The sequence below is a fragment of the Haliotis rubra genome, unplaced genomic scaffold (genome assembly GCF_003918875.1).
Source record: "Haliotis rubra isolate DU_JTF1 unplaced genomic scaffold, ASM391887v1 Scf365, whole genome shotgun sequence".
NCBI lineage: Eukaryota > Metazoa > Mollusca > Gastropoda > Lepetellida > Haliotidae > Haliotis > Haliotis rubra.
In genome coordinates, this window is record NW_025767041.1 from 596,031 (window position 1) to 616,625 (window position 20,595).

General features: G+C 42.7%; 1 protein-coding gene across 1 annotated transcript in view; it reads left to right on the plus strand.

Moving 5' to 3' along the window:
• LOC124285638 (sodium leak channel non-selective protein-like) overlaps window positions 1–20,595 on the plus strand; it is a 67,447-nt gene that overhangs the window by 23,150 nt on the left and 23,702 nt on the right. The window contains 9 exon segments of the mRNA XM_046721898.1: window positions 4,688–4,828; window positions 11,538–11,612; window positions 14,020–14,093; window positions 14,995–15,246; window positions 16,020–16,133; window positions 16,672–16,839; window positions 18,297–18,429; window positions 18,431–18,477; window positions 18,589–18,709. Of these exon segments, the coding sequence (XP_046577854.1) occupies window positions 4,688–4,828; window positions 11,538–11,612; window positions 14,020–14,093; window positions 14,995–15,246; window positions 16,020–16,133; window positions 16,672–16,839; window positions 18,297–18,429; window positions 18,431–18,477; window positions 18,589–18,709 (1,125 nt within the window).

Consider the following 20,595-nt stretch of genomic DNA (forward strand, 5'->3'; position numbering starts at 1 on the left):
AATGAACCATATAGATACTCGTATTGCATTGTCACTGATATAGCTAAAGTGTGTTGACAGCTTAACCCGATGCAGGATATGGGTGTCATGCCAGGCTCATGACGTCAGTGGTGGGCATCATGTTATGAAGCTTCTCTAGTTCCACACATTTATTTCTTGCACCAGTTTCAGTTCTAGTCTTTTATCAAAGCTTAAATCATGAATTCATTGTATTGTTTATTGTCATTATTAACCCTACAGTTTATGAGCCTGTGCTCTGTTTGATCTCCTAGTTCTCTTGTGTAGTTGACTGTGAAGCAGCCTCTTTATTACAGGATCCACAGCTGACAACCCACATCCTTCCACATAATAATTACAATGGTATTCTTCATTTGTCATTTTTGTTTCTTGTAAAACACCACACTCAGCAAAATTCCACCTATATGACTGCAGTCTGAAAATAATTAAGCCTGGACTCTGACTCCGGCCAGACAATCCAGTGATTGACATCATAAGCATCATTTTGCACAATTGTTATACGATGACATGCGTCAACCAATTCAGCGAGCCTAAACACCCAATCCTGTTAGTTGCCTCTTCCAGCAAGCATGGACGGATATAGACCAAATTTTTTCTTATCCTGACTCTTGATCTTTTGCTTAGCTTACCTACATCATTGAGGTCTACGCAATGCCTTTTATCTGGACAACGGCATACAAGTTCACCAAAGTGCCAGTCAACTACAGCTGAACTTCACAATCAAGTTGTTCACTCAACTAGGGTGGCTGGTGAACATGTTGAAGTCAGAATTGGTAACCAAAACAAGATCTACAGTTTCTGGGGATAAGATTTGTCATAACACAGAATCGTATTGTCGTCCCAGAGGATTGTTGGGTCAAGATACAAGCCATGATTCCACAAGCAGTCATCTCTCCATTAACACTACAAGCATGGCAATGTCTACTCGGTCTACTAACCTCGGCGCAGGACTTGACTCGCACAGGAAGGTTACAACTAAGACTGCTGCAACGGTTCCTGATAAAGCATCTAGACAGCGTCGACCCTATCTTGCTGCCAGACAACCTCAAGAGATATCTACTATGGTGGACTCACAGGTCGAACGTCTGCGAAGGGACCTATTTACAAGAGCCGGCCTTCGACACACATCTGTATGTAGACGCATCGCTACAAGGATGGGGGGCGCATCTCAACAACCAAGTTGCATCGGGGGAAATGGTCCAAGATAGAGCAGCAGCTTCACATCAATCTACTAGAGATGAAAGCAGTGATCAATGCCTTACAACTATGGTCCAGCTCGCTGGTCAACAAGATGTTGATGGTCCACACGGACAACTCCACAGTGACTTCGCCATAAACAGACAGGGATCCACGAGATCGTCAAGTCTTCTACAGCTCACATTCCAGTTGTTCGACATCACGGAGGAAGCAAGCATCTGGATAAAGGCGTGTCACATACCCGGAGCCAAGAATGAACTTGGCAGATGCTCTATCTCGACCACTGCACCCTTCACCCACAGAGTGGATGCTCCATCCAGAAGCGTTTCGGCTCATCATTAGGGACATAGGATCCCCCTGCATAGACCTGTTTGACACGAGGTTCAACAAACAACTACAGACGTTTGCATCACCAGTTACAGATCCACAAGCCTGGGCAACAGACGCACTGAACATATCATGGGAAGGACTAAACACTTACTCATTTCCACCCCCGATATTACTACCGAAAGTACTACTGAAGATCAAACAGACACAGGCTCTATGCTACAACTGACTTTAGTCACGCTCTATTGGCCAGCAAGAGTATGGTTCCTAGACCTATTAGAAGATCTCGGAAATCCAACACTAAAGTTACCAGAGTGGCCGAACCTGATCGTACATCCGCACACGGGAACCCTGCACAGTGCCAGCTACACATGTGGACCGTATCAAAACATGTTTTAAGAAGAGAGGATACTCTGCCAGGGCAGCCAAGGCAGTAACCTTAGCGTTACGCAGATCCACTCGCAATCTGTACGATGACAAGTGGCTGAAGTTTGAGACTTATGCAAAGCGGAAAGGCTTCATGGCGATGAAAGCTACTCATCCTCAAGTGGCGGAATACCTATGTCATCTGAGACATAGCAGGCATCTGAAAGGTTCGACACTATCTACGTATCTCGCTGCCATCAGTACAGTGATCACAATGAAGACAGGCATCAAGTTGACGAAAGTACCTGAGTTGCTAGCCCTGCTGAGATCTTTTAAACTGGAAGACCATCAAAAGAAATCAGAGCTCCGGCTTGGGATCTGAATGTAATTTTACGTCATCTTACAAGTGATGCCTACGAACCTCTAAAACAGACAACGTTCGAGCTGCTTACACAGAAGACTCTGTTCCTGCTAGCACTAGCCACGACAGCCCGAATATCAGAGATACATGCGCTGGATTCGGTCGAACAAGATTTGACACGGGGCAACATACAGCAATACATCTAGGACTTAGATGGGACTTTATTGCCAAGAACCAACTACCTGGTCAACCAGATAGACAGTTCCACGTACCAGCGCTATCTACAATCCTCGGCCCAGAGGTTACGGAGGACCTATCCTTGTGCCCAGTCAGAGCCCTGAAGATATATATTCAGAGAACAAAGACAAGGAGAAGAAAGTTCAAGCGCCTGTCCATCCCGTTATCTACAGAGATGTCAGCAGAAGTCTAAAGAACGACGATATCGTTCTGGATGAGAGCCGTTATACTGAGAACCTACAAAGCAGCAGGATTAGAACCTCAAAGAGCTTCCAACCCACACGAAGTCAGAGCACTGGTGTCTACACTGGCTCTGCACGAAACTGCTCCATATCTACAATCATGGAAGGATGCTTTTGGAAGTCAGACACGGTGTTTGCCAACCACTACCTCCGAGACAGCTACCGAAGATGTCTCCGGCATTCACCAATTTGGGCCTCTCATTGTAGCACAGCAACTAACGGTTCTACAAAGGCTCTGAGTTGGAAATCTCACCCTTTATCACGTTGACTTGTTGATAACTTTTACTAAGGAAAAGTATTACTTTGAAAGTCCATGCACACAGTCTAAGACAGGCTAGCATGAGTGATTAAAGACCCTGTACGGGTAAAGACCTTACCTGTACATTAAGGGGTCGCAACTCATTTATGATAAAGACCGTATCATAATCTATGGGTTGTTATGAGATATCTAGTAATAAGAAGATACTAGTTTATCTGTAGCCACATGAATCAACATGATTCAACTTGTCTGAGACTTAAGTAAGACAAGAAAGTGGTCCCCCCGAGTTATAACGGAAGTTGGAAGAATAGGATCTCGGAAATGCCGTTTCACAGTTCCCATGGGGGGGATACAGGACATATCTAAGGACAGCTGTTGTATCCACAACACCACCACCAATCCGTCCGATTTTGTAAGCAAAAGATCATGAGTCAGGATAAGAAAAAATATGTAATTTTTCAAGTACAATTGATATTTTTATAGTTATCCAGACTCATGACGAGAAGCCCTCCCAACCTCCCCGCTAGAAAACACTTCGGATTTCACAGCAAATCCAGGTGCATGGGCAGAAATACAGGAGAGAGTGACAAGTAAGGCTGGTCACATGACTGTTTGCGTCGGAAAAGGGAGGTAACTCGTGGGTGAGTGTATTTTTACATCCGCTTCGGGAACTTCAAGGGATTCAAGTGTTCCACTACACTTCGCATAGGAAAGGGAGCTAAGCAAAAGATCATGAGTCAGGATAAGTATAAAAATATCAATTTTACTTGAAAAATTACATTTCTATTCCTGATCTCTCACAGGTCACAGTTGTATCTGTGTTCCATCCAAATGTGGTCCTGTCACCACCAGGGTCTCACAATCATTTCTGATTTACATAATACCTGTAACCTCAAGATTGTAGGATCTCACAATCATTTCTGATTTACATAATACCTGTCACCTCCAGATTGTAGGATCTCACAATCATTTCTGATTTACATAATACATGTCACCACCAGGATCTCACAATCATTTCTGATTTACATAATACCTTTCACCTCCAGATTGTAGGATCTCACAATCATTTCTGATTTACATAATACCTGTCACCTCCAGATTGTAGGATCTCACAATCATTTCTGATTTACATAATACCTGTCAGCTGTAGATTGTAGGATCTCACAATCATTTCTGATTTACATAATACCTTCTTCCCCCCCCCCCCAGATTGTAGGATCTCACAATCATTTCTTGTTTACATAACACGTTTTAAGGACATCACCCACTTGATAAAGAATCCTTGAAACAATCATACCCATTTGCATAAATACGTCTTGTTCAATCTGAACATTATGAGGTCCCAAAACCTGACAAGAGGTCCACTTGAAGAATGATATCCACATTTCAGGGCTCAAACATGTTTCACAAGCACATTCAAGTTAGGTTCTCAGTGCATTGTTTACTGTGTAGAACAGACAGTTTAGCTGTACATGATGCTGACAATGTGATGCTGTGGCTTCTGTGGAGTCCATGTAGTGGGTGGCGTGGAGGTAGCTGCATGTGCCCATGCTGTGTTGGACATTTTGAACAATAAATGGAAACCCTGTATCTAAGTAGAAGTTACCCAAGCAGTTCATATTGTATGCAGGCCCGTTAGTGTGTCTCTCCCCGGCTAATACATGCTGTTTTCAATACCAGGCACTTAAGTCCATGTTCCAAATTCTCACACAAGAGGGTTGGATTGAGAATTTCGGCCGTAATGACAAGAGTTTCACACCCCATGGTGCAAGCTATGTGTGCTACACGTATTTCTTGCTATTTCATCTGTTTGTGACAGTGGTAAGTAGTCCGTCCTGCCTGACACATAAAGCCTGCTGCCTGCCTCGTGTTCATCTGTCTCAGCCTAACAGAATCTCCTTCTGCCTTGTCTAACACTGCGTCTGCTACAGTCAAAGATGGCTCTACAAAACAGTGCCCTTCTTCTGGGTGAGAGTGGCTGAAGTGTGTCAGTATTGCCTTATTGTATTGTTCAAATCTCACCATTTTTCAACATGTAATTATGAGGTCTCGGTGTACAAAATATACTATTGTTGACAATTAAATCATTCTGTGGTCATGATTCTCTCAAGGAAAAGCTGCATTAGACTTACAGACTTTCGATTCATGAAGGCTTGTGACAATCTAGTGATAACTAGGCTCTGACAGGTGTATCTAGTGATAACTCTAGGCTCTGACAGGTGTATCTAGTGATAACATTAGGCTTTGACTGGTGTATCTAGTGATAACTCTAGGCTCTGACAGTTGTATGAGTGATAACTCTAGGCTCTGACAGGTGTATCTAGTGATAACATAAGGCTTTGACAGTTGTATGAGTGATAACTCTAGGGTCTGACAGGTGTATCTAGTGCTAACTCTAGGCTCAGACAGGTGTATCTAGTGATAACTCTAGGCTCAGACAGGTGTATCTAGTGATAACTCTAGGCTCAGACAGGTGTATCTAGTGATAACTTGAGGCTTTGACAGGTGTCACATCAGGTGACTGGTACACAGTTTGTTAATCAAACTGAGATGTTGAAATGATGAAATAAACTGTGTACATACTTGGGCAGATTGTTTAGAACTGCTGCTTACAGACCAAGATGACTTCTGAATGACTGGAGAAGGAAGGGTGGAAGTAGTACATGTGTCAGGACTACTATTCCTGTCACATCGGATGGAGGACGAGCTCCACAACTCTGTGCCTTGCCCCCTTACTCCAACTTGTGTAGCCTGCTGCATCAACATCTCCTAACTGTTGATGGTTGTATAGCATCCATACATCCACTGCCGACATGTTTACTAAGTGTCCTGCATGTATTTCTAACTGATAGTCACTAATTTACATGTTTTGGCCACAAGGAACAAACAGTGACACTGGATGTTTGCTGTCCTGTAGATTGTCAGATAGCCTTATAGAATGAGTGGTGGTTTGGAAGCCTAGTGGTTAAAGCGTTCACTCATCACACCAAAGACCTGGGTTCGATTCCCCAGATGGGTACAATGTGTGAAGCCCATTTCTGGTGTTCCCCTGCCATGATATTGCTGGAATATTGCTAAAAGCAGCGTAAAACTAAACTCACTCGCACCCACTCACCTAAAAGAACGCTTGTACACTTCAATTCCTACAAATGTTTCATGACTAACATGGCCAACTATCCATTCCATTAGACAATCCCCAGTGTGTCATATTTATAACCCTAATTTATGAATCTGGCTCCAAACTTAAGTCGTTTAAGGAGGCCAGTCTGCCTCACCCTTGGAGATGCTTATCCCTCACTGACAAGCTGCATGTGCTACCATGTTACAGGTACCCTACATTGTCAGTTGACCTGTTTGTTTCTTGTGGAGGTAACAGTTGAATGAATTTCATGCATCACTTCAAGGTTCGCTACTTTAGAAAGAGGAAACATGGCAGGACTCCAGTGTGAGGTTCCAGCTTGCATCAGACTTGGTGTTTCCTCTCACTAACGTAAGCGAGCTGCTGTAGAGTTAAAGTTCCCTGCGAAGGGAAGCTAGCGTGTCCTGATGAGTTTGTGTATTGTGCTTTCTTCTCTCTCCTCACAGGCCTTCATGTCTATGTTTCAAATTCAAACGCAAAAAGGGTGGATTGACGTAATGCATATCACAATGTGGAGGACAGGGGAGAGAATCGCTCCCCTGGTTGCCATCTATTTCATATTCTACCATCTGTTCGTCACGCTGGTGAGTACTGCACACCTTGTCCACACCCGCTGCCAGGGGTGACGCTGTGCATACCCTCGTATCGTAGTCATGTGACTGTGCTGGCAGCTTTGGGGCATCCTCCATATCGTCGTGTTTATTTCCTGTTTCCAGGGAAACCCAGTCTGTTTCGTTATTGCGGTTTGGGCTTCTCCATCTATTTCTGCCTGACAATAATGCTGAATGAAATTGCTCAAATATGATATTGTTGGTGTACAGGGAGTCTATATACATTGATGTATTGGGGCTGCCAATTGTAGGTGTTTACTTGTACTCTCATTTTCAGCTGGACTGTTGTGGTCTAAAGCAACACTACATGTATCAGGTTGACTGTAGTGGTACATACCAACACTATGTGTATCAGGTAGACTGTAGTGGTACATACCAACACTACATGTATCAGGTAGACTGTAGTGGTACATACCAACACTACATGTATCAGGTTGACTGTAGTGGTACATACCAACACTACATGTATCAGGTTGACTGTAGTGGTACATACCATCACTACATGTATCAGGTTGACTGTAGTGGTACATACCAACACTACATGTATCAGGTAGACTGTAGGGGTACATACCAACACTACATGTATCAGGTTGACTGTAGTGGTACATACCATCACTACATGTATCAGGTAGACTGTAGTGGTACATACCATCACTACATGTATCAGGTAGACTGTAGGGGTACATACCAACACTACATGTATCAGGTAGACTGTAGTGGTACATACCAACACTACATATCAGGTTGACTGTAGTGGTACATACCAACACTACATGTATCAGGTTGACTGTAGTGGTACATACCAACACTACATGTATCAGGTTGACTGTAAGTGGTACATACCAACACTACATGTATCAGGTTGACTGTAGTGGTACATACCAACACTACATGTATCTGGTTGACTGAAGTGGTACATACCAACACCAGATGTATCAGGTAGACTGTAGTGGTACATACCAACACTACATGTATCTGGTTGACTGTAGTGGTACATACCAACACTACATGTATCAGGTAGACTGTAGTGGTACATACCAACACTACATGTATCAGGTTGACTGTAGTGGTACATACCAACACTACATGTATCAGGTTGACTGAAGTGGTACATACCAACACTACATGTATCAGGTAGACTGTAGTGGTACATACCAACACTACATGTATCAGGTTGACTGTAGTGGTACATACTATCACTACATGTATCAGGTAGACTGTAGTGGTACATACCAACACTACATGTATCAGGTTGACTGTAGTGGTACATACCAACACTACATGTATCAGGTAGACTGAAGTGGTACACATACCAACACTACATGTATTAGGTAGACTGTAGTGGTACATACCAACACTACATGTATCAGGTTGACTGTAGTGGTACATACCATCACTACATGTATCAGGTAGACTGTAGTGGTACATACCAACACTACATGTATCTGGTTGACTGTAGTGGTACATACCAACACTACATGTATCAGGTAGACTGTAGTGGTACATACCAACACTACATGTATCAGGTTGACTGTAGTGGTACATACCAACACTACATGTATCAGGTAGACTGTAGTGGTACATACCAACACTACATGTATCAGGTTGACTGTAGTGGTACATACCAACACTACATGTATCAGGTAGACTGTAGTGGTACTGTAGTGGTACATACCAACACTACATGTATCAGGTAGACTGTAGTGGTACATACCAACACATACCAACACTACATGTATCAGGTAGACTGTAGTGGTACAACACTACATGTATCAGGTAGACTGAAGGGGTACATACCATCACTACATGTATGTGGTTGACTGAAGGGGTGCATACCAACGCTACATTTTGATGACTTCTACTATTACATAGTTTTAGTGTATGTTAACTAAAGAGCTCGTTTTGCTTCTGGGAGTTGTTGTATGCATGAGAGGTTGTCACTTGCAGGCAGTGCGAAAAAAATAATTAACGAAACTGGAAGACATACTATCTACTCAATGTTTCTTGATTGGAAGTTGTTCCAAGTTCATATTTGAGCATAAAATAATCTGGGGTCATAAATGAATGCTAATAATGACATTTTCAGACAAATATCATTTTTTTAGAGTAGGTTATGTGTTGGTTACATATTATCTACCTGCAGGACAATGGCACTGATGGACTCTGGTAGCATATTCTGTTTGTGGCTTATTGTGCCGAGGATATGCTGCAAATGTGGTCTACAAACTGAATATGCTATCTCACTAACACAGCAGACTTGTGGGGCCAGCTGACAGTAGATAATATCACTCACTCACAAAAGAACGGCCTACAGTCCAGTCTTACTTGTAGCCAGGCATTTTACAACATATATGTTTATATACACAGACAACTTAGTTTAGCACCCCCTGACATATCTCACAATTGACTGAGCCCCGATTTTAACCCTTTGGAGCATATCTGGGATATGATTGGTCGCCGTATGCAACAAAGGGATCCTCCCGTACAGAACTTGGCCCAAATGGAAGTGTATTTTTTAAAATTATCATCATAAAATCAACATGGATTCCAATCATTTTGTCAGGGGTTTTTTATGAGTCAAAGGATCATACGGGTAAGAAAAACTCTATTTTTCCATCGTGGTCAGCACATAGTTACATTGCAAAAATACAGGGTGTGCTTAATTAAGTTGTTTGTGTATAATACAAAGGCTCGGTGAACGTTCCCTCATCACCTGACCCATGTGCAGTAAAGTTAATAACTGATTAAAGCAATTCAAACTTTAGGCTAAATTTGCACAAAATATATTTGCTTGAAGTATAAAGAGTAATCTTCGGACAGACCAATAGTTATATCATGTAATCGAAACAAAATCCAGGTCAAATAAGGTTTCTGTGCTGGAGTGATTGTCTTGGTTAATTCCCTGGGTACCAGGACTGGGAGGCCGACTGTAGGCCAATATATGGGGCTAGTACACATTACTTTAACATGTGTGGTAGATAGTCTAATATCTGTCAACATACTGCATCTACTTGTTTGTGCACCTGTTGGTGTGATGAAACACACAGTGATCTGTTACAACATACTACAGCTGGTGGTATTACAGAGCGCCTGTGGTGGAGCTACAGAGGGCCTGTGGTGGAGCTACAGAGTGCCTGTGGTGGTGCTACAGGGTGCCTGTGGTGGTGCTCCAGGGTGCCTGTGGTGGTGCTCCAGGGTGCCTGTGGTGGTGCTACAGAGTGCCTGTGGTGGTGCTACAGAGTGCCTGTGGTGGTGCTCCAGGGTACCTGTGGTGGTGCTCCAGGGTGCCTGTGGTGGTGCTACAGAGTGCCTGTGGTGGTGCTACAGGGTGCCTGTGGTGGTGCTCCAGGGTGCCTGTGGTGGTGCTACAGAGTGCCTGTGGTGGTGCTCCAGGGTGCCTGTGGTATTGCTACAGGATACCTGTGGTGGTGCTACAGGGTACCTGTGGTGGTGCTACAGGGTGCCTGTGGTGGTGCTACTGTGGTCTCATCTTGTGTAGTGTAGTCTATGTGTGGGTGTTCTGGCTGCCACCCAGATATTTGTCTGACACCGCTCAGCATCCCTGTGTTCAGGCAAACTCTCACGAGGCTTCATGCAGAACGTACTGATGTGCTACGATACCCTTAGAGATTGTTTTGAAATGGAAAATATAAAAATTAAAGAACTGGTTTGACTTAAAGTATTAGAGCTCTGTTTTGGGGCAAAGCTTAAATGATACAGCTGGAAATGTTCACCCTATATTTGTGCGTACTGCGATGTGGAGCTGAGGTATGCCTGAACATAGGGGCGTGGCCCAATACTGCCATAGTTACCATGACAACAGAGACAGGTGGAGAAGCCCAACTGTGAGGCGTGCAGGGTGGGGATCCATGTATTCTAGATGTCTGTACACATATCTTTGTATTCTTTTCAGTTCTGTTTGTTTTCAGCAGCTACTCTGCCACCTAGCATCACTCTGTACCTTAGTGTCACCGCAGTCTGTATGGTAAACAGTAAATATTAGCAACCACAAGGTAACCTTAAGGCGTGCAAATGTCCTACATCATATGTTAAATACTAATCACAAACAAATTAACCATTGGCATTTAAGGATGATAAATTTTCCCTACATACATAGGGATGTTTCTTAAGTTTCAGTTAAAGCAACTTTCACCCTCCTGAGACATTTTGTTTTGAGTTTGGATTTGAGATATAGACACTTTCTGTCTTGATTGTCTAACCCTTTGAAAATCTGTCAGTTAACTGTGTGGAAATCCAGTGTAAACATGCTGAAATTACATGACTGTAAGCTAACACTTCTAGCAGAATAGCTCAGCTCTTCTGCTGGTACTGACGTATTGTTTCAATATTCAGTTGATTTCAGTGTCTTTTTTTCCTTCATGTAATAGATGTCCTACATGCATTATAGTACAATGGTAATGTTCTGCTTTTGTGTGATGACTATATTTTGCACATGAGTTATTTGTGGTAGATATGAGTAGGCTGTATGGATTATTTCAAAAGTATTTCTCCTCTATAACTGTTTCTCCTCTATATGTCATTTTATGTAATTAATTTGTTATAACTTGCTCTTCCAATGATATCTAATCTTGTTTTCAATGTAATTTGGTAAATTTGTAATGATATGTATAAGATGATATTTCTATAGAACCAGATTGACAGCCATTACAGTTTTTCCTCTCTGTATGAAAATGTGTAAAGTAATGCAGGACTGCCTGCTGAAGGAAATGATGTTTGTGCCATCAATGCTGTTGCTGTATTATGTTACTGCTGTACACAGATTGTCATCAGCTTGTTTGTGGCTGTTATCCTTGACAACTTGGAGTTGGATGAAGATATCAAGAAGCTGAAACAGGTCAGGACTTGGTCGTTGTGAGATACTGGCTAAATACTCAGGGTGATTGCCAGACAATATTCTAGTGACCTTATGTGTCTCATCAGATGTTTGTCTCAGGACATATGCAGGAAAGGCTAGCTTTCCTTCAATTATTAGGGCTCCTTGCCTCTAGGCAGGAGACCTATTGTAATCGTTCGGATTACTATTATTATTATTATTATTTATTATTCCACCGATTTTTGTACCAAAGATAACTCCTAAACCAATGCTCAATCCCTCACCAAAATCACACAGATGCGCACTAAGGTGTAGATATTCCCCTTAAATACCTCTAGGCTCTAGGCCCAATAGCAAAGGGGATAATTCAAAATTAATTCCAAAATTTCAACGTTTGAGAGCAAATATCTCAAGAACTAATTGTTCCAACACTTCCAAATTTCTTGTACAGATGCACAATCGAATTACCAACAAGTTTTCTGGACGGGTCAAATCGCTAAAGCGTACTGTTTGGCAGTTATTTTTGTTTTCAGTTTTTGGCGATGTTTTTCGGCAGTTTTCTGAATAGTTTGCTCCCAAAATGTGCAAATTCTGCACACAGAGTGCAAGTATGGTAGCTGATGTCTTGGTGATTCCAGAACACTAATTGTGTTGACCGTAGACCCAAGAACAACTGAGATACAGGTTTTTAAAAAGGGAACTATTTCTTCTCCGGAACTTCTTAAAAGGTACAAGACCCCCGCACCCCCGCCAGTATTTTCTGAAGATCCGCTCGCCTGTCAGAAAACGTGTTCTGGCTCCGTTTTGGACGTTTGATTTCCAGCCCTCAGATGCAATAGATAGAACTAGAGCCAAGGAGACCTCATCGTTGCCTGCAACTATATTTAATACATGAATTTGACAGGTCATTTTGAATTAATTATGAGTATTGTCATTAGCATAGTGACAAAGTGATATTTTTCATTAATTTTCACTTACCTTTTTGTGCTTTTCACATAAGTAAGTTGAAACATTGCCCTACAGGTTTTGCTCTCTTTTACTAAAGAATGGAGGTGTTTTATCCTTTTGGTGGCCTGTGTTTCTTTGTTGTTTTTGGTCTAAACATATTTTTATTTGCGCCAAAGCTGAATAGTCCTAGTGGCATATATAATGGCCTTTTATTTCAAGACCAGGGAGATGAGATTGTTTATCATACAGGTGCCATGTGGTTTTGTGTTGACAGTTAAAGGCCAGGGAGACAAGATCGTTTATCCTACAGGTGCCATGTGACAGTTGAAGGCTAGGGAGATGATATTGTTTATCTTACAGGTGCCATGTGGTTTTGTGTTGACAGTTGAAGGCTAGGGAGATGAGATTGTTTATCATACAGGTGCCATGTGGTTTTGTGTTGACAGTTGAAGGCCAGGGAGATGAGATTGTTTATCTTACAGGTGCCATGTGGTTTTGTGTTGACAGTTGAAGGCTAGGGAGATGAGATTGTTTATCTTACAGGTGCCATGTGGTTTTGTGTTGACAGTTGAAGGCTAGGGAGATGAGATTGTTTATCTTACAGGTGCCATGTGGTTTTGTGTTGACAGTTGAAGGCTAGGAGATGAGATTGTTTATCTTAAAGGTGCTATGTGGTTTTGGGTTGACAGTTGAAGGCTAGGAGATGAGATTGTTTATCTTACAGGTGCCATGTGGTTTTGTGTTGACAGTTGAAGGCTAGGGAGATGAGATTGTTTATCTTACAGGTGCCATGTGGTTTTGTGTTGACAGTTGAAGGCCAGGGAGATGAGATTGTTTATCATACAGGTGTCATGTGGTTTTGTGTTGACAGTTGAAGGCTAGGGAGATGAGATTGTTTATCTTACAGGTGCCATGTGGTTTTGTGTTGACAGTTGAAGACTAGGGAGATGAGATTGTTTATTTTACAGGTGCCATGTGGTTTTGTGTTGACAGTTGAAGGCTAGGGAGATGAGATTGTTTATCTTACAGGTGCCATGTGGTTTTGTGTTGACAGTTGAAGGCTAGGGAGATAAGATTGTTTATCTTACAGGTGCCATGTGGTTTTGTGTTGACAGTTGAAGGCCAGGGAGACAAGATTGTTTATCTTACAGGTGCCATGTGGTTTTGTGTTGACAGTTGAAGGCTAGGAGATAAGATTGTTTATCTTACAGGTGCCATGTGGTTTTGTGTTGACAGTTGAAGGCCAGGGAGACAAGATTGTTTATCTTACAGGTGCCATGTGGTTTTGTGTTGACAGTTGAAGGCTAGGGAGATGAGATTGTTTATCATACAGGTGCCATGTGGTTTTGTGTTGACAGTTGAAGGCTAGGGAGATGAGATTGTTTATCCTACAGGTGCCATGTGGTTTTGTGTTGACAGTTGAAGGCCAGGGAGACAAGATTGTTTATCCTACAGGTGCTATGTGGTTTTGTGTTGACAGTTGAAGGCTAGGGAGATGAGTGCTGAGACCCAGGAGTTCCTTCCTCTGAGATTGCGCGTGTTTGCTAAATTCCCGTAAGTTATGTTTAACACTTTATTGTGCTGAAAGTCTTAGCAGTGTGTGAATACATGAAAGATATTATGTAATCCCATTTGCCAGTAAACTCGTGAAGATCCGGGTTAAAATTGATGTTCAGTAACCCATGCTTGTTGTAATCAGGTGCTCAGGATCGCTGACTTAGCTGGCACATGTCATCGTATCCCAATTGTGTAGATCGATGCTCATGCTGTTGATCACTTGATTGTCCGGTCCAGACTCAATTATTTTCAGACCGTCGCCATATAGCTGGAATATTGCTGAGTGTACAGACCTACAAATCAAACAACCTGACATTTGGATTGAGCATTGAGGCTGACAGTCATTGTAGATTTCCATGAAACATACTTATATTCTTTATTGTTTACAGCGTTCCTTGGGATAGTTTTTAGTAAGAACAGCATGCTCAGATGCTTATGTTGTGACCATGCATCAGTTCAAGTCATATATAAGTAGATGTGATCGCCACTGTGGCATGACAGCTACTGGTACGAAATCGTGTAGCTGATCATATTATGTGTCATGTATCTGGATACACTCTGTTGAAACTGTTGGCTAGTCATCAGTCTCTAGTTGCAGAAACTATATTGGGATAGCACAGCACAGTGAAATTAGCTGTGTGTTTATGATAAGAGAAGTCAACAAAGCCAACTTAACTTTCCTTGTGATATACATTTTGCATTTTATATGTTTGTTGACTATGGAAGAGGAATACAAGCTATAGTAGCACCAGCTGCTACTTTGGTGATTCACTGAGGTGTCAACACATCAATTTATCCTTCTTTCCTGATCAGATTGCGAATTACAGGAACATTAATCAATAGTTCATCACATTACAAGGTTTGAATTTCTGATTTAATGGGAAAGGATTCTTTTCAGAGACCATCCGCAGATGGTGAGAGTACACAAAATGTCCAATGACTTTGACATCGCGGATGTGCGTGAGAGCTTCATGCGCCAGTTCCAGACAAATCAGAACAGCTTGAACCTGGTGGTGGACACCCAGGACCACGACCACCAGGTGTCCTCATGCCTCAAGGCAGCTCACCTCCACCTCATCAAGTCTCCAACACACGAGACACGCAGTGGAGGGGTGGTCGAAAAGAAGAGTGGCATCTTTACCATTGTCAGGTGAGACCTGTCATAGTGTGACCACCTTTACCATTGTCAGGTGATTCCTGTCATGGTTCCTGTCAATAACCTATCATAGCCTCTTTACCATTGTCAGTTGAGGCCTGTCATAGGATTACTGCCTTTACCATTGTCAGGTGAGATTCCTGTCATAGTATGACTGCCTTTACCATTGTCAGGTGAGACCTGTCATTGGTGACAACTGCCCATACCATCTTACCATTGTCAGGTGGTTCCTGTCATAGTATGACCACCTTTACCATTGTCAGGTGAGACCTGTCATAGTATTACTGCCTTTACCATTGTCAGGTGATTCCTGTCATAGTATAACTGCCTTTACCATTGTAGTATGAGACCTGCCTTTACCATTGTCAGTGATTCCTGTCATACTGCCTTTACCATTGTCAGGTGAGTCCTGTCATAGTATAACTGCCTTTACCATTGTCAGGTGAGACCTGTCATAGTATAACTGCCTTTACCATTGTCAGGTGAGTCCTGTCATAGGATAACTGCCTTTACCATTGTCAGGTGAGTCCTGTCATAGTATAACTGCCTTTACCATTGTCAGGAGAGACCTGTCATAGTATAACTGCCTTTACCATTGTCAGGTGAGGCCTGTGATAATGTTATCATTGACTGTGAGTAAAGTGTGTGATCATCAGGGTGAAGAGGGGTTCTACTGCATAAAGTATGTGTTTGTTTTGTCACCAGACATTTCATTTAAGGTAAAGAGGGGTTCAACTGTGAAAAGAGTGTGTTTGTTGTGTCACCAGGGATTCCAGTCAGCACAAGGTGGAGAGCGGAGGGTCTGCTCAGCTGATAGCAGCCGGAAGCAAGGCCCTGTCCTTACTGGGGCAACAGCATCAGATTCGCATGGACCAGCGCAGGTAATGGGCCCCTCAGTAAGGCTTTGTAAAGACATTGATCACATGATCAGTGTTTGTGACTTGCATGATTGTCTACATCATTGTTTCTTGTTGGCCTGAATTGTTATACTCATGACCTGATTCCAAGGTATTCCGTCCATCCGAAGACTCTTTGGTTAACCAATAACTTAAAAAACTATTGATTGGATTGTTTTCAAATTTGGGGGCCACCTTCCTTGTTTAAAGAAGAGGTGCAGTACAAATTGTGATGTTGTTTCTTTTAAGAATTACAGCTATTTGAAAATTTGAATTTTGAAAACTATTGGTTTGATTGTTTTCAAATTTGGGGACATCATTCCTTGTAATTTTGTAAAGAATAACCATTATCAATTGTTGTTCAGCATTGTCTGACAGCTTGCCTATGTTTCGTGCCTGGCCAGGATTTATTATTTTCAGACAGTTGTGACAGGTTGAACATTGCATGATTAAACAACATGCAACATTGCTCACCATCTCACTGACTCATCTAATACACATCATCCTGATTTTCAATTTCAAGGAGTATGCGTGGATCCCGCCCAAGTAGCATGCGTATTCGGCCGCACGGCACACTGCGGGAAAATGGTGACATAAACATGATGCATGCTGGGAGTCTCGCTGGTCGCCGCACAGATGACTTTGACATAAAGGTGTGGCAGCAGAAGAAACAACAGGCAGAGATCAAGAGGTGAGAGGCTTGTACAGTAGGAAGAATATATATGGTATATGTGTGATGGTAGTGGTGTACAAGCCTGTGTAATGGTAGTGGTGTACAAGCCTGTGTAATGGTAGTGGTGTACAAGCCTGTGTGATGGTAGTGGTATACAAGCCTGTGTAATGTTAGTGGTATACAAGCCTGTGTAGTGGTAGTGATTTCCAAGCCTGTGTAATGGTAGTGATGTACAAGCCTGTGTAATGGTAGTGGTGTACAAGCCTGTGTAATGGTAGTGGTATACAAGTCTGTGTGATGGTAATGGTGTACAAGCCTGTATGCCTGTGGTGTACCAAGCCTGGTAGTGGTAGTACAAGCCTGTGTGATGGTAGTGGTATACAAGCCTGTGTGATGGTAGTGGTATACAAGCCTGTGTAATGGTAGTGGTATACAAGCCTGTGTAATGGTAGTGATATACAAGCCTGTGTAATGGTAGTGGTTTACAAGCCTGTGTAATGGTAGTGGTGTACAAGCCTGTGTAATGGTAGTGGTGTACAAGCCTGTGTAATGGTAGTGGTATACAAGCCTGTGTGATGGTAGTGGTATACAAGCCTGTATGTGGTAGTGGTGTACAAGCCTGTGTGATGGTAGTGGTATACAAGCCTGTGTAATGGTAGTGGTATACAAGCCTGTGTAATGGTAGTGGTATACAAGCCTGTGTAATGGTAGTGGCATACAAGCCTGTATGCGTAGTGGTGTACAAGGTGTATGCGTACGTATGGTAGTGGTGTACAAGCCTGTGTATAGTGGTGGTAAAATACGTATCTTGGTAGTGGTGTGGTACACAAGCCTGTGTGATGGTAGTGGTGTACAAGCCTGTATGCGGTAGTGGTGTACAAGCCGTGTATCAAGCGGTAGTGGTAGTGTACAAGCCTGTATGCGAGTGGTGTACAAGCCTGTATGGTAGTGGTGTACAAGCCCGTATGCTGTATGTGGTAGTGCCTGTATGCGTAGTGGTGTACAAGCCTGTATCGCGTGGTGGTGTACAAGCCTGTATGCGGTAGTGGTACAAGTGTACAAGCCTGTATAGTGGTGTACAAGTAGTGGGTGTACAAGCCTGTATGCAAGCCTGTGGTGGTGTACAAGCCTGTATGCGGTATCGTAGTGTGTACAAGCCTGTATCTTGGTAGTGGTGTACAAGCCTGTATGCGTAGTGGTGGTGTACAAGCCTGTATGCGGTGTAGTGGTGTACAAGCCTGTATCATGATGTAGTGTGGTAGTGAAAGCCAAGCCTGTATGGTAGTGGTGGCCTGTACAAGCCTGTATGCGCCTGTATTGTGTAAGCCTGTATGCGGTATTGGTGTACAAGCCTGTATGCCTGTAGTGGTGGTGTACAAGCCTGTATGCGGTAGTGGTGTACAAGCCTGTATGCGGTATTGGTGTACAAGCCTGTATGCGGTAGTGGTATACAAGCCTGTGTGTTCTGCTGACAGGAACCAGCAGGAGGAGGAGCTGCGTGAGAACCACCCTTACTTCGACACACCACTGTTCTTTGTGGGCCGGGAGAGCAAGTTGAGGAAAATCTGTCAACTGATCGTCAATGCCAAGTACAAATACATGTCAAGTGGACCCCATCACTGGCAAAGAAATCAAGAGCAAGTACAAGCGCTTCCAGTGAGTTCAGTATTATACAATCTCTGTTTGTTTCCTTGTTGCCTCAAGGCTGACAGTCGTCAGGTGGGTGTTTTACAGTGTTGCCCATGCCTGTGTATCTGTGTGTTGCAGCAAGCTGCTGGGTCTAGTCACCTACTTGGACTGGATAATGATCATCGTCACCATCCTCTCCTGCACCTCCATGATGCTGGAGACTCCACACAGGCGCATCATGAATGATGACAAACTCAAGGTAATATTTCAATCCGCAATACAGCATAGAAAAGTTTTGTTTCATACAGATTTAATAAAATAATGCACATCTTCATGTAATGACCAGATTTGTATGCATATATAGAGAATACTACACGAGGTCTCATTACATACGATTTATACGAAACGAGTGTCCTTCCTATGGTATCTGACCGAGCGAAAGCGAGGTCAGATAACATAGGAAGGTCACGAGTTTCGTATAATTCGTATGTAATAAGAACGAGTGTGGTATTTTATTTATTACCCACGTCTTACATGCATTAAATTGACAAAATAGCGTATTTTTGTTATGTTTTTGGTTTCAAACCGAAACCGGTTTCATAAAGAGGTTGCGGAAGAGTTTTGTACTGTAGTACAATATTTGCATGACGTCACACTGTAATGACGCCACTGCCATGGTAACCGATGCCACGATGCATGTCAGTTGTCATCGCCTCGCACAGCCTCCTACAGTAAACTACTCCGTAGAAAGCACCTCGCTTTCTTGGTTTCCAGTTGTTGCTTCATTCGGCTAACATCACTGGTGGAAACATTGGCGCTTATGTTTTCGACGGGTATAATGTCTCAGTTCGACTCACAATTAAACAGCGACACGGCAACGTTCGCAATGTTTACATTCCCACAATGCATATAAGTTGTAGAATGAATTAATTCACGTGTTTGTTATGAATGAAAACATAGTTACGTCAGAATGTGACCTAATTGAGAGGTCATCGGTTATCCAATCAAATCGTTAGAATCTCAGGTCAAGTCGTTACGACACAGGTCAACGCGATACGACACTCGTGCTGACGTACGAGATTAGTATGCAACTACCCATACGTTGACCATGTGGGTAATAAATATCACTATTATAGCCTGTGTGGTGGTATGGCTCAGATGTGATATTGTTTTATTTAGCTATCATTGTGGTCAGGGTCATAAGGTGAACGTCATCCTGCTGGGGTTTGTACGGTGCTTATATTGGTCACAAGGAATGTTCTTGCAGGTGATTGACTGAGATTGGGAGTCATGATCATTTGACGGGAAGAATTTAAATTTCTGTGAGGCAATGGACAGGGGTTTAATTGTTTTTATCCCCTGCCGCGCGTTTATATATTAGCCCGAAGCGGGGGATAGTATTAGGCTCCATCCGTCCGTCCGTACGAATTGGAATATCTTAAGAACCGTTGACTAGATTCTTTTCATATTTGGTACCTAGCTTCCTCACATTATAAGAAAGGCCCAAGTCAGGTTTGGTGACCTTGACCTTCATTTCAAGGTCACAAGGGGACTTTAACGTTTTACCTGCATGTTAAGCTATCTCAAGAACTGTTAAAGGGATTTTCTTCATATTCAATACTAAGCTTTATCTAGGGATGGCGCAGGGCCCAGTCGATTTTTGTGACCTTCACATAATTTTCAAGGTCATGGCGACACTTTGAAGATTTCAGCATGTAAACCTGCATGTTAAGCTATGTCAAGAACCCTTAACTGGATTTTCTTCATATTTGACACCAAGCTTTATCTAGGGAAGGCACAGGGCCTAGTCAATTTTGGTGACCTTCATTTAATTTTCAAGGTCACAGAGACCTTTGAAGATTTCAGCATATTAACCTGCATGTTATGCTTGTCAGCAAGATACCTCAAGAACCATTCACTGGAGTTTCTTCATATTTAACACCAAGCTTCATCCAGGGAAGGTGCAGGGCCAAGTCGATTTTGGTGACCTTCACTTTATTTTCAAGGTCACAGAGACACTTTGAAGATTTCACCATGTTAAATTGCATGTTAAGATAGTCAGCAAGATATCACAAAAAATATTCACTGGATTTTCTTCATATTTGACACCATGCTTCATCTAGGGAAGGCCCAGGGCTCAGTCAA